Source organism: Antechinus flavipes, chromosome 2, assembly GCF_016432865.1.
Source record: "Antechinus flavipes isolate AdamAnt ecotype Samford, QLD, Australia chromosome 2, AdamAnt_v2, whole genome shotgun sequence".
In the NCBI taxonomy this organism is placed as follows: Eukaryota; Metazoa; Chordata; class Mammalia; order Dasyuromorphia; family Dasyuridae; genus Antechinus; species Antechinus flavipes.
The window spans coordinates 111,737,004-111,756,723 of record NC_067399.1 but is presented as its reverse complement, the minus strand read 5'-3'; the positions used below and the strand labels follow the sequence as shown (position 1 = coordinate 111,756,723).

At 36.7% G+C, this 19,720-nt stretch overlaps 1 protein-coding gene across 1 annotated transcript in view; it reads right to left on the bottom strand.

Annotated features, from left to right (window-relative positions):
* Nucleotides 1-206: 206 nt before the first annotated feature.
* The window catches only part of COMMD1 (copper metabolism domain containing 1), a 243,192-nt gene continuing 223,678 nt past the window's right edge, over nucleotides 207-19,720 (bottom strand). The window contains exon 3 of the mRNA XM_051975356.1: nucleotides 207-429. Coding sequence (XP_051831316.1) covers nucleotides 322-429 — 108 coding nt within the window. The 3' untranslated portion in view covers nucleotides 207-321. The remainder of the gene's footprint in view (nucleotides 430-19,720) is intronic.

Here is a 19,720-nt window from a genome sequence, read left to right as displayed (position 1 = left end):
AATTCTTTTTTAATATTTTAATAACTTTATTTCCACATTGTAATTGTGTATATTTTATTTTATGCATTTGTTTAAAAGCACAATTCTGAGAAGTGGCTCAATGGCTTTCCCAGGCTATCCAAGAGATTCATGGGAAGAAAAGAACCCCTATTCTAGAGTATCTTCTCTCCCTTCTTCTCCCCTCTAAGCAAAGCAAACAGGCAATATTTTAGTTTGAGAATTTAATGCAGTGGAATGTCATACAGAAAAGATATAAATGGTTAGAACTTGGGATGGCTCCTCTTGAGAATTTCCTAACTTCTTCTGAAATCACCTCCATGGTTAGGCTGGGTTGGTCAGGGTGTTGATACTGTCTTCCACCTCAGTGAGCTTCTTCAGGATCTGGTTGAGTTTGACTTCATCAAACTCCAGACAGAGGCATTCAGATTCCTAGGAAACATAAGGGGACGTCATTTTAAAGGAGGAAGTTTCAGGTACATTTATTATCAGTTTTTATACAGTGAATTGGTTACAAATTAATGTGTGAACATCAGACTGGGCTTCTTATAGCTATGAAAGCTGCTACATTACAGTGTGGAGAAAAAAATATTGGGCAGAGAGTCAGGAAAACTGGATTCTGGTTACAACTCTGTCACATATCAGTCATGTTAGCCTGAGAAGATCTCACAGACTCTTTGGGCCTCAGTTTTGACATACAGAAAATTCTGGGGTTGAACAAAATGATCTCAAAGATTTCTTCCAACATAAAGATTTTATGAGTTTGTACCATACAAAATGGCACAGAGATTATGTCCAAGAACGTGATACTAAAGTCCTGAACTAGGGTGATGGCAGTGAGAATAGAAAGCAGGGATTGTAGAAGCAAACAGTCCTGGAAATAAAATCCTTTAGACTTGACAACTGATTTTATGTAGGAGAGGAGAGAGAGGGAAGAATACAAGGTGAATCAGAGGTCTCAAGGATGTGCAGTTGGCAGAGGAGAAGTGCTATTTAATAGCATTAGGAAAGTTAACAGGGACTGGTTTTAAGGAAAAAAATAATGAGTTTTAAGATATTTTTTGAATTTTCAACTATTAACTACAGATTTCAGGATTTCAGAATCCTGATATCAATTGGCGAATAGCTGAAATTGGGAATGTTTAGTTTTGAGAAGAAAACACTAAATAAGTTTATGGCAGTTGTTTTAAATTATTGAAGGTCACTTAGAAGGGAAACTTTGTTCTGTGTTTCTATAGAACAAAATATTTTAGCCTATTGGACCTTGCAGACTAAATGCCTGAAAGAGAGAGACATTGTCTTTTCTCTCATACCTTCCTCTTCTTAACTTCCCTATTAATGTCGAAGATACCACCACTATCCCAGTCACCCAGGCTCATAATGAAGGTAACATTCACAATTTCACACTCTCTTATCCTCCATATACAATCTGTTACCAAGGCCTAAAAGCACTACCTCCATCTCCTTGCCTCATATCTCCCCACTCCCTTGTATCCTCTATTCAATTGTTAAAGGAATCTTCCTAAAGTACAAGTCTGATTACTGCCCCCAGTCATCTCCACCATTCAGTGAGTTCTCTATTAATGCCAGGAACAAATATGAGCTGCACTGGTATCTTTTAAAGTCTCCTGCCTTAGCTCCTTCTTTAGCTCTGCAGCCTCCTCACCCCTTAGTTCTTCTCCATGTCTTGGAGATTTAATGACCCTGACCTCCTGGCTTTTTCTCAAACAAGAAGCTCCATTTCCTCACTTCATGCATGTGCTCTACGATTGGAATGCTCCTTTTCTTCATCTCTGCCTCCTGGACAATGTGACTTTTTTTCAGGTCTCAGCTAAAATCCTCCCTTTTGATAAGAAGCCTTTCCCAGTCCCCCTTAATTATGCCAGTGTCTCCCCTCTGAGATCACCTCTAAATTTATCTAATTATTTCTTGTTTCTACATATGTTTACATGTTGTCTCCTTCCTTAGGTTGTTTTTGCCTTTCTTTCTATTCCTGGCTCTGTAGGCACTTAATAGATGCTTATTAACTTGATTTGAATACAGAAAGCAGAATTAGGAAAAAGGAGTAGAAATTACATGAGGATAGATTTCAGTTCAAAACAAGAAAGAACTTACCAACAACTAGAGTTATCTAATCATGGGATAAACTGCCTCAAAACTAGTGAGTTCCTGGTCACAAACATAATTTTTTTAAAATAACTTTTTATTGATAGAACTCATGCCAGGGTAATTTTTTACAGCATTATCCCTTGCATTCACTTCTGTTCCAATTTTTCCCCTCCCTCCCTCCACCCCCTCCCCTAGATGGCAAGCAGTCCTTTACATCACAAACAGAATTTAACTAGAAGCTATATGACTACTTGTTAGGAATATGATAGGAAGGATTCCCTTGGGTGTATTTTCCAACTCTAAGATACTATGATTATCAATACAAGTATTATTGTGTAGAAATGAACACAAGCACTTTGTCTTTGATTTGCCATCCTTTAAATAATACTCTGAGTATTCTCTTCAGAAATATGCCAAGAAGTAACTCGGTGTTTCTTTTTATTTCTTAAACTAGGAATTCTGAATATGCTTGTGAAGAACCTTTGCTAAGGTTTCCTACAAATTAAGTAACTGGGAGCTTGATCTTCTAAGTATTGCCCAAGAGCTTATGTATAAGTTATTCAAAATCTTTAACAAAATATTGGTAACTCAGCAGGATGAATACAGAGAGGCTTGGAGAGACCTACATGGACTGATGCTAAGTGAGATGAGCAGAACCAGGAGATCATTATACACTTCGACAACGATATTGTATGAGGATGTATTCTGATGGAAGTGGATTTCTCTGACAAAGAGACTTAACTGAGTTTCATTGGAGAAATGATCGACAGAAACAGCTACACCCAAAGAAGGAATACTGGGAAATGAATGTGAACTATTTGCATTTTTGATTTTCTTCCCGAGTTATTTTTACCTTCTGAATCCAATTCTCCCTGTGCAGCGGGAGAACTGTTCGGTTCTGCAAATATGTATTGTATCTAGGATATACTGCAACATATTTAACATATATAGGACTGCTTGCCATCTTGGGGGGGGGAGGAGGGAGGGAGGGGAAAAAACGAAACATAAGTGATTGCAAGGGATAATGTCGTGTAAAAATTATCCTGGCATGGATTCTGTCAATACAAAGTTATTATTAAATAAAATAAAATTTTAAAAAAAAATAAAAAAATAAAAAAAAGAAAAAAAAATATTGGTAACTAAGATCATAAACTTTTCCCCTTTCACAAAGTGACCAAGTTGTTTGGGAACCATTTTGTTTACTTAGAAATGACTAAGATAGTGCTTAACATTTTTAGCTTTTGAATTTCCTTTCATCCTTTAGACCTCAATCTGACCTCTGTTTCCCTCTGTTGTATAACCAACTGAGTATGAGAGTAATATGGTTGAGAGATCAAGGAATGAAGACTTTGGGATAAGTGATGGTTTTTTCTTTTTCATTCATCAAATGCTTGGAATTATTTCCTATAGTCTATACAGGGGATATATATGTCATATGCAAACAAAAGTAAACATGTGTCTAAATAATTAGATCACGGGCTCTTATCCTTTGAAAACAAAATACTTTTATAATCATATTTTAATACATTTGATTTTCTTTGTAATCCTAAGTATTTTATGTTATAAATTTAAAAGTATTATTGTGAGGAGGAGTCCATAATCTCCCCAAAAAGGTTGAGAGCCTTGGACTAGATACTAGATTCTAAGGAAAATCAAAGCACAATTTCAGAGTATAATGTCTCCTTCCCCTTCGCTTATTTAATAAAAATGGACACCCACGGAGGTCAAATGATCCGTTCCTTTTCTACTTGTCAGTGGCAGACCCAAGACCCTGATCTTCTTTTATCTTTACTTGTATCCCTACACATAGTACACTGACTGACCATAATAAATGCTTAATAAGTGTTTTCTAACTAGTTGAGTCAGTAAAATTTCTTTAAAATTGAATCAGAGCAAAATCTCTTTATTCCCAATCCACTGCTCTTTTCACTTATGCCATACTCCCCTCCCAATCCTATGGGAGAAAACTGTACTGTCATTGTTCAGTGGTGCCTGACTCTTCTATTTGGGATTTTTTTTGGCAAAGATAACTGGAGTGATTTGCCATTACTTCTCCAGCTCATTTGACAGATGAGGGAACTGAGGCAAACAGGATCAGTGATTTGCTTAGGGTCACACAACTAGTGAGTGTCTGAGGCCACATTTGAACTCGCATCCTGTGCTGTTGTCATGTTACCAACTCACATTATGAGTCAACACTGCCCCAGGGGAAACTGCTGAAAGCAAGAAGAGCCTCTTTAACTGAAAGACTTGTGAAGGCAGAGAAGGGGAAAGCAGTTTTCCTTGGCTAAGAGGAATGAATGCATTAGCTCTTCCCAATATATGTGTTGGAACAGAAGAGGCAAGGGAGTTGTCTAAGCATCATTCTAAATCAGCTTGGGAAAATGTCCAAGTGTCCATTTAATCCAAAACAAATACCAATTTTAAACAAAGAATATTAATAATGGAAGCAGCTTATGCCCTAGCTGCCCAAGGGGCTGTCTCCTGATAGGAGATTGAACCCATCTACCAATTCCAGCCAGTACAGTTGATGAAATTAAGAATGAGCCCCCAAATCTTGAAAGTCTATATAGTTCTTCTGTTAGTCTTAACATTTAGCTGGACTTACACATATTATTTCAGTCTTTGATCTTTGTAACAATTGACTATAAATTAAGAACTACATGAAACAATAAATACAGGAAAAATGCAGAAATAAAAGTCAAGAAAAATGTGAACTGAACATTTTCTACAACTGTGGAAAACTAGGTTAAATAAAAAGAAATTATTCTGTTTCCAGGCATTTGGAAAGTAATCAGAGAATTCATGACTAATGTATCACTAGACAGCTACACTTTGTAGTGTTTCACAAGAGCTCAAATCAGTTGATTCCATGACAGAAATTAACATAAAGGGAATTAAGTGCTTTGTTCTTTTGGTATGGTCCAGTGAGGTCATAAATGTGTTGAATTCCCAGAATGAAATTCTGTACTACTGATAACAAATCAACAACTTATCTGAAATTTAAAATCTTAGAATCCTCTGGGACATAGAGAGATGAAATGACTTGTGTGAAATACCAGGTAATGTATATCAGAGGCAGTACCTGAAATCAACTCCTTCTGATTCCAAGAATGGCCCTTTACTGTTGAACTGCTGTTTCTCAGGGCTTTTAAAGCAAAGTGTGAGGAAAGGGAGAGAGAAGTATGGAAGGAAAGATTAAGTATCAGGAGGAAAGCACAAGCTAGATTCAGTGGTTCTAAATTTCAACAGACTAAAAATCTTTCACATACTCATGGGTTTTAAAGAGAAGACTTGAGGGGGCAACTAGATGGTGCAGGGAATAGAGCACTGGCCTGAAGTCAAGAGGACCTGAGTTCAATCTGACCTCAGACACTTAACACTTTCCTAGCTGTGTGACCCTGGGCAAGTCACTTAACCCTAATTGCCTCAGCAAAAAAACAAAAGAGGGAGAGAGACTTAAACATTCAAGTTGGTGCTCCCTCAAATACCCCAACTTCCTAGCTCCTTAATTGCCTCAACGCCTACTCTTTTACCTCAGTCATACATAAAGATAGTTGATCAATCAATCAATCGAAGAACATTTATTATGTGTCTGATATGTGGCAGGCACTGTACTAGGTGAGGAGATACGAATACAAATGAAACAATCCCAGCTTTACATTTTAATGGAGAAGACAAATACACATATAAATAATAACAATAATGATAGCATTTATATGGTGCTTTAGCATTTGCAAAGTACCTTACAAATTTTATCTCATTTTATGCTAACAACTTTGGAAGTAGGTGTTACTACTATTCCCATTTTACAAATAAGGAAATAGAGGCAGATAAAGGTTAAATGCTGCACTCAGGATCCCACAGCTAGCAACTATCTGATACTCAATTTGAACTTGGGTGACTCCCAGTTCAACATTCCGGCACAGTACTACTTAGCAATATAAATACAAAGTAAATGAACAAAGTAATTAAATGCAGAGTACTTTTGAAGGGAGGCCATTAGCAGCTGGATGAATTAGGAAAATTCTGTTCTAATGTAATGGTCACATCCTGGATTTCATCATTATCCATAAGAGTTCTGCTTTCCTCATCAATACTTTGATATTCCTCTCTCCAACCATCACCTTTAAGCATTCCATGATCCCCTATGGCTCACTCCTCCTAGACTTCTTCACTGCCATCCAGCCCTACTACTGCTGCATTCTTTAGTGCTTTGAACTTTCCTCTCTTTCCAAACTAGATCTTGTAGTTTATCTAGTAAAAATCTAAGCTACCTTCTACTTCCCACTCCTTCAGCCCATTTTCCTCATGCTGTTCATCTCTTGCCAAACCTAACCAAACTTCCAACCCCCTCATTCCTGACCTCTCTGCAGCCTTTTACACTAGTGATAACTTTCTTCCTAAATATTCTCTATGGGTTTTAGTGACACTAGTCTCTCCTGACTCTTCGATCTATTTTACTGCTACCTCCCAGTCTTCTTTGATAGCTCTTCAACCAAATCAAGCTCCCTAATTCTGGTGTACTTCAATGCTTTATTCTGGCCCCTTTTTGGTCTACATCCTCTCACTTACTGACATCAGTAGGTCCCATAAACTTATCATCTCTTTGCATTTGACACACCAATCTGTATATTCAGGTCCAGTTTGGATGAAAAATGAAGATTAATCAGGATTTCAAAATATTTTCATCATTAATGACAGCAGAACTATCACATTTGGATTCTAGCACCGCAGTCTCTGATAAGGATATAAAATGATACTACAGAAGATGCAGGTGGTTAAGAGTAGCTGGACCATGTCAAATACACATGGAAAAATCCATGCCAGAGGCAACATGATTTTAATAGAATTGAAGGACTGATTTTAAAAATTCCTTAAAGAGGGAAGGATATAGCCCAATTAGGGGAGAAATCATAGATGGTGAAAGCTTATCAATCACTACCAATCCATATTTCTGTACTTGCTTATCTTTAGAAAAAATGTATAAAAGTAATGTACATGTCTGTTGAAATTATCCTTGAAAAATTATGAATGCAACAGGTAGTCTTTCATTAACAATTTTCTGCAGAACAGATCATTCTGCAGAATAATACATCCCAGAATTGTATATAGAAAACAGAAAATCCAACAGTGTTTACTGATTATAGATGATTAAAAAGGCATTTGACTTGGTGGAACAAAACAAAACTAAGAAAGAAAGTTTTTCCTTATTAGGATGTGTTGGATATGTTGATTATGGAGGATTCCTTCTTGTAAGTAACCACAGAAATAATTTAGTTCAAAATACTCTCATCATCAATATCAAGCAAACATAAAAGCCAGGTGGAAGCTTATCCATGCTATCAGTGGCATTCTGAGGGTCTGATGTGTGGAATCAGGTGAAAGCTATGAGAAGGTCCTTTAGGAGCATTGTGTTGGTTGTCCCAGAACACACGACTGTCTTAATGCAATCTACACTCATTCAAGGAATAACCCAAAAAATTCACATAGGCTTAATCGAATAAGTAAAGAATGCCAACTTATTTATCTTAAAATAAGGCATTAGATAAACAATAAAAAGATCCCATAGTTGAATAGGGAGAAGAAAGTTTATTTGGACTGCATTTGTGAAATTGCACAGCATTCTCAATTAGCATCTTCTCTGGCACAAGACCCATTTAAAAAAAACATTAAACTTCCTCTATTGCTATATTGCTGTGCATCAAGAAGCACTATTTTTTTTTTTGGGGGGGGGGGGAAGCACAACTGCTAGTGATCTAAAGGATAACAAAATAAAAAATCTCAATAAAAAGAAACTCTGTTTGAAACTGCATTAAGAAGGATCAACAAACCCCTGTTATGCCAATAAACTATTTTGCAAAGAATTTAAGGATTTATTGCAGAACAGGCACAGAGCTTTGTTTAAATTTTGTGTTTGCTTAGGGTGACCTAGAATGAATTTGTAAAACTTGTTTAGTATGCTGGTGGCAAAAGACTGAAAAAACCTGCGACACCTGAAATTATAAAAATAAAAATAAAAAAGAAAGTCACCTCTCCTTTTCTTGGTTTGATTGGAAAGGAGCTAAAAGAATTGAGCGAACTCCAAATACCTGTTATTTAAATATCTAGGCAAGCATTCCTCAATTCAGTAAGCATTTATTAAGAACCTTGTATGTACAAATTATGTATATTGCAAAACAATCCCTGCCCACAATGAGCTTACATTCTATTGGAAGAGAAATTGTGTATTTATATAAATAAATATAAAATATATATATTTGGGGTTAGAAAGTACCAACAACTAGGGAAAATCAGGAAAGGCCTTATGCAAAAGGCATTGCCCGGTGAGTCCTGAAAGAAGTTGAGCCAGGGATTCCAAGAAACAAAAAAGGGGAGAGTGGTTTCAGGCATGAAAGGATGAGCAGCCTGTACAAAAGCAAGGAGGTAGGAAATGGAGTATTATACATAAAGGTCAGTTTGGCTAGTCTACAGAGTTTTTGAGGGGAAGAAATGTGAAATCAGTCTGGAAATAAAGATTGGAACCATATTGTAAAGAGCTTGAATGCCCAACAGGAGAATTTATATTTTACCCTAGACGCAATAAAGAATAATCAAAGCTGCTCATGCAGGGGATGGCATTACAAGCCTGGATAGCAAGCATTTATTAAATATGCACTGTGGCTAAGCACTGTGCTAGGTGCTGGGGATAAAAAGAAAGACAAAAAACATCCTCTGGACTTATCTAGAAGCTCGTAATATTTTATACATATGCAAACAAATACATATGCATATATGTATACATATATACACACTTATGTATAGGTGTGTTTATGTATATATATATATATGTGTGTGTGTGTGTGTGTGTGTGTATATACTGTGTGTTATGTGTGTGTGTGTGTATATATGTACGTACAAGATAAATTGGGGGTATTCTCAGGAGAAAGGCAAGGAGATTAAGGAGAACAGGGAAAGGCTTCTTGCAGAAAGTGGGATTTTAGTGAAGACCTGAAGTAAATCAGGGAAGTCAGGAGGTATTAACGGAGGACAGACAGTTAATAAACATGTTCAAAGCTAAGAACTGGAACACCAGGTGGCCAGTGTTCCTGGATCATAGAGCATCTGGAGGGGGAAGGTATAGGAATAGTATCAGATTATATATTATAAGGACAAGAAGGAGTCAGATTACAAAGAGCTCTAAAACCAAACAGGATTTTAGATGATCCTTAGGGAGCCCTAAGAATTTCGGAGTGGGGAGGGCGGAGGTACGCCATGGTCAAATCCACATTTCAGGAAGATGGAGTTGTTAAACTGCACCCAGACAGAAAGCAGAGGGGAGAGAGTTGAGATGGGGAGAATCACGAGCAAGTTAACTGCAGTAATCCTGGCATGATGTGAGAGGGTCTAGACCAAGGTTGTGGCAATGTCAGATATTAAATATGTCAAATGTCAAATATTAAATATTTCCCAATTACATTTTAATCTTGTTCGACAGCACTAGAGAGGGCCAGCTGGCCATGTTCGATACCTCTAACCTAGTCCATCACTCTGCTTTCAGGCAGGACTACAATAAGGCATGCCAAACCAACAACAACAGATTTGTCTGTAAAGACCTCTGGAAAGGATAATACATAACCTTTTAAAGTTAATTCACAAGTCTACTTTTAACCACTGAATGAGACATTTTTTACTCACTGTCTAGTCGAAATTTGTCATGCCTCAATTTAAGATAATAACTTGAATAGAGAGACAAAGTCTGCTTATTTTACTCTATGTAACAGACTTCCAAATGCTTGAAAAAATTATTACACTACCCCTCAGCTTTCACTTCTCCATACCAAATAAGATTTGTATTTATTATGGAACTGGAATATTTTAGCTTAAGAGAATAAAAGAATCTATATGATAGCTGTCTTCATACATTATAAGGATCGTCTAGTGGAAGACAATGAAGCTCCATAAGCAGAATTGATCTAGTGGGTAAGATTTATAATGAAGTAGATTTCAACTTAATAAGAAAACACTTTCTCACATTACCACTGTCCAAAAATTCAGTACACTATCTTAAGAAGTAATGCGTTCTCCATCACTGAAAGAGATCAAGCAGAGGCTGGATGACTATGACTCCTATATTAGGTGAGAGGTTGCACTGGATGACCACTTCCAACCTAAGATTCTATGATCTCATTGCCTAGGACTGTAAACATGTTCTGAGAAATTTTCCAGGAGGAAACTTTGCATTAATACAACTTGAAAATAATAAAGCAATGAGGAATTATGATTTGTTAGGCCCAAGAGGCAAGCCAATTAAAACAACTATATTACCAATATCAAAATATTTTTTCAATACAGTTTCCCCAGTCATGCTAATGCTCTTGCAAAGGTCTCATAAAACTTTATGAGTCAGAGTTAACATTCCGATGTGCTTTTGGAAAGCTCTTGCTTTCTGTTTTTCTTTTTTAATAGGAATCCTTCTGAATACTGCTAATTTTTTTTCAATTCTACTCAATCCATCACTTTGAGATTTTGGCCAAGATCAGACACACAGAGCAAATGGCTAATCCTTTCTGAGTTTATTTCCTCCTGCTTATTCCATACCTCACAGGATTTTTGTGAGAATCAAAAGAATAGATTAAGTACTTTGTAGCTATGTAACTTTGTAAATATGAACTCTCACAATCATTATGATTTTTGTCTAACTAGACATAATGGATAGTTCTGGCTTCACAAAAATGTCTTCTGACTTCATTTCTTAACTTCAGAGGGATCTGTCAATGTCCTACTGTTACAAGGATGTATCTCTTCTGTAAAGTACTGATTAATTGTATGAGAAGTGTCTGTTGTGGCAAATTATCAACAAACTGAAAAAATAAGCTTCAGATGCAAAAAAAAAAAAGAAAAAAAAGAAAAAATTAAAACTGTTTAAGTATTTAAACGTTTGGTATTGGCTAAGAAATAGACTAGTTGATCAGTGGAATAGGTTAGATTCAAAGGACAAAACAGTCGATAACTTTAATAATCTAGTGTTTGACAAACCCAAAGACCCCAGCTTTGGAGATAAGAACTCACTGTTTGACAAAAATTGCTGGGAAAATTGGAAACTAGAATGGCAGAAACTAGGCATTGACCCACACTTAACACCGTACAACAAGATAAGGTCAAAATGGGTTCATGACTCAGGCATAAAGAATGAGATTATAAATAAATTAGAAGAACATAGGATAGTTTACATCTCAGACCTGTGGAAGAGGGAGGAATTTATGACCAAAGAAGAACAAGAGATCATTATTGATCACAAAATAGAAAATTTTGATTATATCAATTTGAAAAGTTTTTGTACAAACAAAACTAAAGCAGAGAAGATGAGAAGGGAAGCAATAAAGTGGGAAAACATTTTTCAGTCAAAGGTTCTGAGATAAAGGCCTCATTTCCAAAATATATAGAGAATTGACTCTAATTTAAAAGATGTCAAACATTCTCCAATTGATAAATGGTCAAAAGATATGAACAGATAATTCTCAGAGAAGAAACTGAAACTATTTCTAGCCATATGAAAAGATGCTCCAAGTCATTATTAATCAGAAAAATGCAAATTAAGACAACTCTGAGATACTACTACACACCTGTCAGATTGGCTAGAATGACAGAGAAAGATAATGCAGAATGCTGGAGGGCATGTGGGAAAACTGGGACACTGATACATTATTTGTGGAATTGTGAATACATCCAGCCATTCTGGAAAGCAATTTGGAACTATGCTCAAAAAGCTATCAAATTGTGCATCCCCTTTGACCGAATTTGTACATATTTTATGCTGATCCCCTTTGCTCATATCATTCTGTTTATTGATTTACTGTATATATATATATATATTATTTAATATTAAATGTCTATGTCTTGTGTTTGATCCCAAATGTGAGACTATAAACTCCAAGCCAGCAGTGACCATGTTTTTCATTATCAATCAATCGATTAGTTGACAACCATTTATTAATGTTCCAAATATTGTGCCAAGTGCTGGGGATATAAAGCAAGGTTTCAAAAGACAATCCATGCCCCCAAAGAGAGGACAGTTTAATGGGGGACACATCATGCAAACAATTATGTACCAACAAGATATACAAAAGATAAATTGGAGATAACAGAGAGAAGATATCATTATGAAGAAGCATTGGGAAAGGCTTTCTATAGAACATGGGATATTAGCTAGAACTTAAAAGGTATCTTTAAAAAAATCATCTAGTTTAACTGGTAAGAGGAAATTGAGCTCTCAAAGATGAAATAATTTCTTCATGACACAGTTAAGTAGTAGATCTGTGATAGTCAATGGCAAAGTAAAAGATTCTTAAGAGGGAAACCAGATAAGAAATATATTTGCTTTCTGAGCTGGGGAAAAAAAATCACAATAAAAAAACAATTAAAAAAACAAACAACTTCCTTTGCATAGACTTCCTAGCTGAGGGGAAGATGAGCTTATCAATAAAAATAAAATATCAATTATGTTTGTCATTTCCTCAAAACTGATCAGTGCTCTGAGAATGCAAAGACTTTTTAAAAAGTTATTGAAAAGTGAAAGAATGTCCACACTTTTCACCTCCTACCAGCTACACAAAGTTAGCTTTTTACATTCTTCAAGATTCCTAGAGTACAAATGTCTCCTTGTAGAAGGGATACTTGGAATGTTCCTCCCTTCTATAACTCCTTACCCTTGCCTCAAACTCCAAACTCTGTAAAATTACAAGTAAACTAAACTGAAAAGAAAGTAAGAAGATGAAACACAACTGATTAAAAGACTTTTTGACATACTGAGTGACTCCAGCAAGGCTAAAAGCCATGTTTTTCCTTTTACAACTGACACTGCAATTACCTAAAATTCCTTTAATTCATTGCAATTTTTTCTCTTAGTCATAAGTGAATTTTGGAATTAAAGCCCATGAATCTACTGAGCAGTTTATGGGTATAAGAAGAACAGTCAATATTGATTAGGTGAATGAAGCTTGTCAATATGTCTGGCTCTGCTTTTTATCCATTTATCCTCCTGGGCAAGTCTTTATCAGTTCCCATAAACAAAGAATATTCAAAACAGAACTAACTCACTAACTTTGTCCTCAAATCCTTCCCTTTTCCTCATTCTTCTATTACTATCTAGGGTATCACTATCTTCCCAGTCATATAGGCTCTCAACCTCATGTAATTCTCTCCTCCTCTCTTTTTATTACTTTGAATTTCTAATCTGATATCAGATCTTAATACTCTTTGTCTTCCCAAATCTCATATTCATTTTCCACTCATATAGTCACTACCTTAGTATAAGGCCCTTATCACCTGCCCACCCACCCTTCCTGCCAGATTTTTATCTCATCTCTCCCTAGTTCATTCCACCTTCCATTGAACTACCAAAGAGATTTTTCCAAAAATGCAGGTAAACCATGTCATCCCTCCTTCCTCCCACTCATAAACTCTAATGGTTTCCCCTATGATCTTGAGGATTAACTATAAAGCCCTCTGTGTGGCATTTAAAGACCTTTATAAGGCTGATTTCTTCTTATCTTTTTAGTCTTCTTATACCCTATATTCCCTTCTAGGTAAGCTATGATCTATCTCCAGTGGCCTATTAGCTGTTCCTCACATATAGCTTCCCTAGATTTCTTCCAGAAAAGTCAAATCTCACGTTCTTTGTGGATTCCCCTTGCTGCTAAAATCTTCCTTTTGAGATGTCCTCCCACTAACACTAAACATATCTTCTATGAACATGGTTACTAATAAATTGTTTCCCAATTTATTAGGACGCAAGCTCCTTGAAGGCAGGGATTGTGGTTTTGTTTTTCTAGGTGGTTCTAGTGCTCAGCACTTTGCCTGGCACATAATAAGCACTTAATGCTTGTTGACTAAGTCTTTGAATAGTGTTCTGCATTTATTGAAGGCAACCAATTTCTAAGCAGCAGATCCAAGAAATCATTCCTTTGTTGAATTTCTTTTTTCATCCTAAAGGTCATCAGAATTCATAGCACACCCAAGCCTGAATTTGTTCCCTACCTTTGAAGTTGACTGTCACTGGGAATAAATAACTGAGGATTCCAGAGCAAACAATTAAAGCTTATTTTTACTATTCAGAACACTAAGCTATTTAGAAAAGATTTGGAACAGACTGAAATTTCCATTCAAAGAGAAAATATAAACTGTTGATTTTCTTCTCAGCCTTTATAATTCATTTACCAAGTTTCTTACATTATTATCATCAAACAGAATTTGAGAAGATAAAGTCCTTTAGGACAGGGTGACAGAGGATGGATAATGTAAGAAGGAAGGCTAGAATCTAGTCTTGTTCATATGGTAACAGAGAGAAAGGCATTCCAGGAAGATGAAGAATATGGGGAAAGGTTCAGAATCAGGAAAGTGAGTGTGTTTGAGGAACTCAAGTACAGTTATCCCAATTGTCCCAGCTCAAAATATATCATCCAGGAAAGATAAAAGTAAGTTAACTGCAAAATTGAAAACACTATTGTAAATGTTAGTTCTCATTCTAATTAATAATGATTACTTTTAAAATAAGGATTCTTGAATATTATCAATGCCCATTCTCAAATTGTGAAGTGTGGATTCACAACCATCTACATCCCACCCACCCACTCACTCCTCTGGATTGGTTCACCAAACATTTAGTAAGCTCCTATTATGTGCAAAACAATGTATGTAGGAAAATGAGACATAGTTCCTGCTCTCAAGGAGTTTATAATCTAAGACTGTGACTAAACCACCCCATCACTAGTTTCAGGCTGCCTCATTCATTTATTCAACAAGCATTTATTAAACATATATTCTATATGAGCCAAGCACTGGAAATAGAGACAAAAATGAAACAGTTCCTATTCTCAAAAGGCCTAAACTCTAAATGTACACATTAACTAATCTCTACAAGTCCAAACCTGAAGAAAGGCAGTCCTTTTACTTTTCCAGTCGACTCTGTCTCAATTCCCGTAGGATCTATTCCAAACCTTTTCTTTACTGCTCGAGTTTTCCATGCCATTCCCTTCTTCTTCCTTCATTCCCCTTCTTGTCTCGTACTTTACTATTTGCTACTCTAATCATCTAAGGGCTCTGGAAGCACAGCTAGGTTATTCTGGTAGCACCAATATGGTCATTACACATCTGCCCTATAGGTCTAAGCTACTCCCTCTCCTTTGGAGGTTTGATTTCTTTTGGAATGTCAGTAAGAAAGCCACTGAGCTCAAGCTTTTCTGATAGAAGTCTGAGCATCTTGTCTCCCTATTGCTGCTTTAGACTAAAATGTAAATAATGAAATTGAGGTTTGGGGAGTATATTTGATCCTGTTTCTTTTGTTGTTATCATTTGTTCTTTGTGCTTGAGAAGGACCAAAATTACATCACCATGTTGGGGTCAACATGTTGTATGTCTGGCTGTATAATCATACCAATACAAGCTCAGAAGGTTACTGCAAGACAGGCACAAATAGTCCGTATGATTATTTTGTGCATCTTAGATTTCTTTTTATTTACTGCAATTCTTTTTTTGCTCATAAAGCACAGTATCTTTTTTGATGTGAGCACGCCATGCTGAAAGATTCTGTGCCAGTGTTGTCCATGTCTCACAATTGATACCAAAGTTCTTCAAAGAATGGAGTATACTTATATTAACTCTTCTGATAATCATGTGAGCACTTACCTTAGTTGAAATCTTCATAAAATCATCTTTTGGGCAAACATATATTAGACATTTGAACAACGTGGCCAGCCCATTAGAGCTGTCCTCCTGCAGTAGGGTTTGAAGACTTGGCAGTTCAGCTTGAGAAAGGACCTCATTGTCTGTCTATTTTGCCAGGTGATCTTCAAAATCTTCCTAAGGCAACTCGTATGGAATCAGTTCAGTTTTCTGACATGGTGCTGGTAGACAGCCCAAGGTTCTTTTATAATGCTTGTGAATGTCAAAGTAGTCTTTTTTTCCACTCCTCTGTGGCTCTAGCTCCCAATTCAGTTTTACTATATATATGATTGTGTCTCTTTTCTAATAAAATGGGATTCTCCCCAAGTCTTTTATCTAGATAGTTATATGCTGAGTAAAACACATCAAAAAGCTTGAGTTTCTGTTGTTGGCTATAACTTTTATTTCATTTTAAAGACTTATAAGTGAACATTTAGGGAAGGGAACATTAGAGAGAAATGTTCTCTTAAAAGGGAAAATTAAGGGAAAGCATAAAGCTTTCAAAGCTCTACTGGCTTATTTCAAATGGCTTGGAAGTGATGGAGGGAAAACAGGATCACAGGAAGATAAACTTAGAGATGGAAGGGATTTTGGAGGTCATGGAGTCTAATGCCCTCATTTTGTGCCTTTTTTTTTTTTTTTTTTTTTTGGCTGAAGCAATTGGGGTTAAGTGACTTGCCCAATGTCACATAGCTAGGCGGTATTAAGTGTCTGAGGCCAAATTTGAACTCAGGTTCTCCTGACTTCCCAGGTTGTTGCTCTATCCACTGTATCACCTAGCTGTCCCCTTCATTTTATAGCTAAAGAAACTGAGATACAGAGAGATTAAAAGAAAGTCAGAATTGGGACTATCAAAGCTTATAACTTTCTAAATACAAGTTAATAAGTACCTGAGGCCAGATTTGAAATCAAACCTTTCTGATTCCAGTTCTATCACTAACCTGGGAACTCGCCTACTAATCCAGAGGGAAAGGATCCCTATCTCTTCCTTCCAGACAATCTTGATCAGTGTGCAGATTCTTCCTGGTCTCATAGTTCATTCTCAGAATGTGCCGATCCTTGGCTCAGGATCATGATTGTGTTCATGCTGATCCAATTTCCTACAATGCTAGCATGGCTTCTCCCAGAAGCACCCCCATAATGGTTGGTGGTATCCTTTTTCTGATTCCCAATCAAAGTGAACAGCAGGCCCTGGAACTGGAATGCTGGGTAACCTGGCCCACAGGTTGTCTCTTCTCCTAAATTTCTTGATGCAGAGTGTCCTCTCATGGATGGCCATACTGAGAAAAGAGAAGACATGTGCTAGGGTCCTGAACTCTCTGCTAGTCAACTGAGGCAATGAATCTAAGCATACAGAATGAGACAAAATTTTTTTTGACATGGACAAAGATAAGATTTTTTTTTTTTTTTGCTTGACCAAAATGGTTAAAGATGAAATAAAATCTTCCCAATCTGGCTTTAGACTACCTTTCTAGGCTTATTATGCATTATTCCTCTTCACACAGTCTATGGTACAGATAAACTGGCCTACTTTGTGATTCTTCATACATGATATTTGATATATTATCCCTAAGTTTTTGCATAGATTGTTACCTATATCTTGACTATATTCTCTCCTCATTTCTACCCCTCTACATCCTTATTATATTCCTTCAAAGTTTGAATGAAATGCTACCTCTTTTTCTGATGCCCCTAGTTATTAAAGACTCCCACCCCATAATTACTCTGTATTTGTGCAAGTATATACCTAGACATTGGCAATCAATAAACATTTACTATATTTATTTTTAATAAGCACACTTAATATGTACCAGGTATGCTGCCAGGTGCTGTGGGCACAAAGACAAAAACAAAACAAGTTGATGTTTGTTTGCTTGCTTGTTTTTTCTTTCTCATTTCCCTTCCCCACCCTGATCTGATTTTTCTTCTGCAACAGGACAAATGTGGAAATATGTTTAGAATTGTCCGTGTTTAACCTATATTGGATTACTTGCTGTATAGGGGTGGGGGAAGGTGGGAAGGAGAAGATTTGGAACACAAGGTTTTGCAAGAGAGAATGTTGATATACTTTAATATATTTAACATGTATTGGTCAACCTGCCATCTGGGGGAAGGAGGGGAAAAATTGGAACAAAAAGTTTTGCAATTGTCAATGCTAAAAAAATTACCCATGCATATATCTTGTAAATAAAAAGCTATAATAAAAAAAAAAACTTTAAAAAGAGAATGTTGAAAACTATTTTTGCATGTATTTTGAAAAATAACAAACTATCATAAAATAAACCAAAAACAAACAAGTTCTGCTCTCAAGAAACTTGTTATATTCACTGAAACAATCAATTAAAAAGCACTTAGTGACTACTAAGTGTCAGATACTGCATTAAGGTCTAAAGATACAAGGACAACCCTTATCCAGGTAATCAGATGATTTCCTTTTAAACTATTATTGATGCCCTTTTCCAAAACCAGTTCTTTTTTCTGAACTACATCTCTTCCTTCATCCCAGCCTTCCCATATAACAAAGAAAAGTTCAGCTAGCCTGTATACATATCAAATAATACAAAATATACACAGAGTAAAATAGAAGATAATTCTAGGGAGAGAAGGTGGGAGCTATAGTTGAGGGGAAAGGAGAGATTCAGAAAAGAAATCATATAAAAGGTAACATACAAGCTAAGCTCTGAGGAAGCAAGGCCTTCTAAGAAGAGAAAGAGAGCAGGAGAGAAGGCATTCCATGCACGAGGAACCACCTGTCCAGAGGGACAGAGACAAGAGAGAATGTTCTGTGTGAGGAACAGCAAGCTGACCAGTAGGCTGGAATGTAAAAGACACAACAGGAAGTAATGTTCAATAGGGATGGAAAGGAAGGCAGTAGTCTCACTGTAAAAAAGCTGTAAATGCTAAATGGGGAAGTATTATTTTGTCTTGGAGCAAGAGAGCCACCAAAGCAGTGTGTGGTTCCCAAAGCGCAGGAGAAGGCCACAGTGGCGTGCCCTGAATTGTACAGAACTTACATTTAAAGCCACACACTAGTGCTTGAGTATCTTGCCTCTCCTAAAGTGTGAGACTATTCCTCATGGTAATGAATAATAATATTCCAAGAGCAAAAAATGTGTGAGAACACATTCGGATTTATCGAGCTGGTTGTAATTCAGTGAAGACAAAAAAAGCAGTTGGACAGGTAGTGGGAAGAAACCATGGGAGAAAAGAGTCATCAAACCCACCATAGTACTCCTTGTCAAATACTCCCCTATCATGGAGCCCTCATCATTCTCTTACCATTTCCTGCATGCCCATTAAGACCGAGGTCAATCAGAACAAATGCCAACTCTCTGCCCCTTCCCTGCTACCTCTAACAGACTGAGGTATATAAAGGGAAGAAAAGATTGGGCAACAACAGATACAAGAACTATTATCCAGAAAAAAACAACATAAACCAAACCTGATATCTCTTTTTCAATTTGCTAGTTTTGAAGATGCCCAGCTCACCCTCACCACCATCCTAGGGCTGTGAGCAGGGTGGAGGGGGAAAGGAGGGAATTACAAAAAAGGGACTAGAGGAGATCTATCTTTTTAATCCATGTAATTAACACCTCTCTCATTTATCCTGTTTCTAGCAGTCAATTCCTAATCCCCGTTGCGTTTAAAGTGTGTAGAAAATGGTTGTGATCATTTTCTGTCTCAGATTCTAGTGCAGGGGTGTCCATGATGACATTGAAGGCCCTGCAGTCAGTTTCCAGCCTTCTTTTCCATCTCTTTACTGTGCATCGTTTATTTCTCTAACCAGATTACAACCTCGATGGCTATAAAGTTACTACAGAAATGTACTTTGTAAGTCCCTCACAACCCAGAATGCCACCTTATGCTCAGCAGGTGCGCAGTAAAGATTTATTGACGGGATGTGTGCATTATG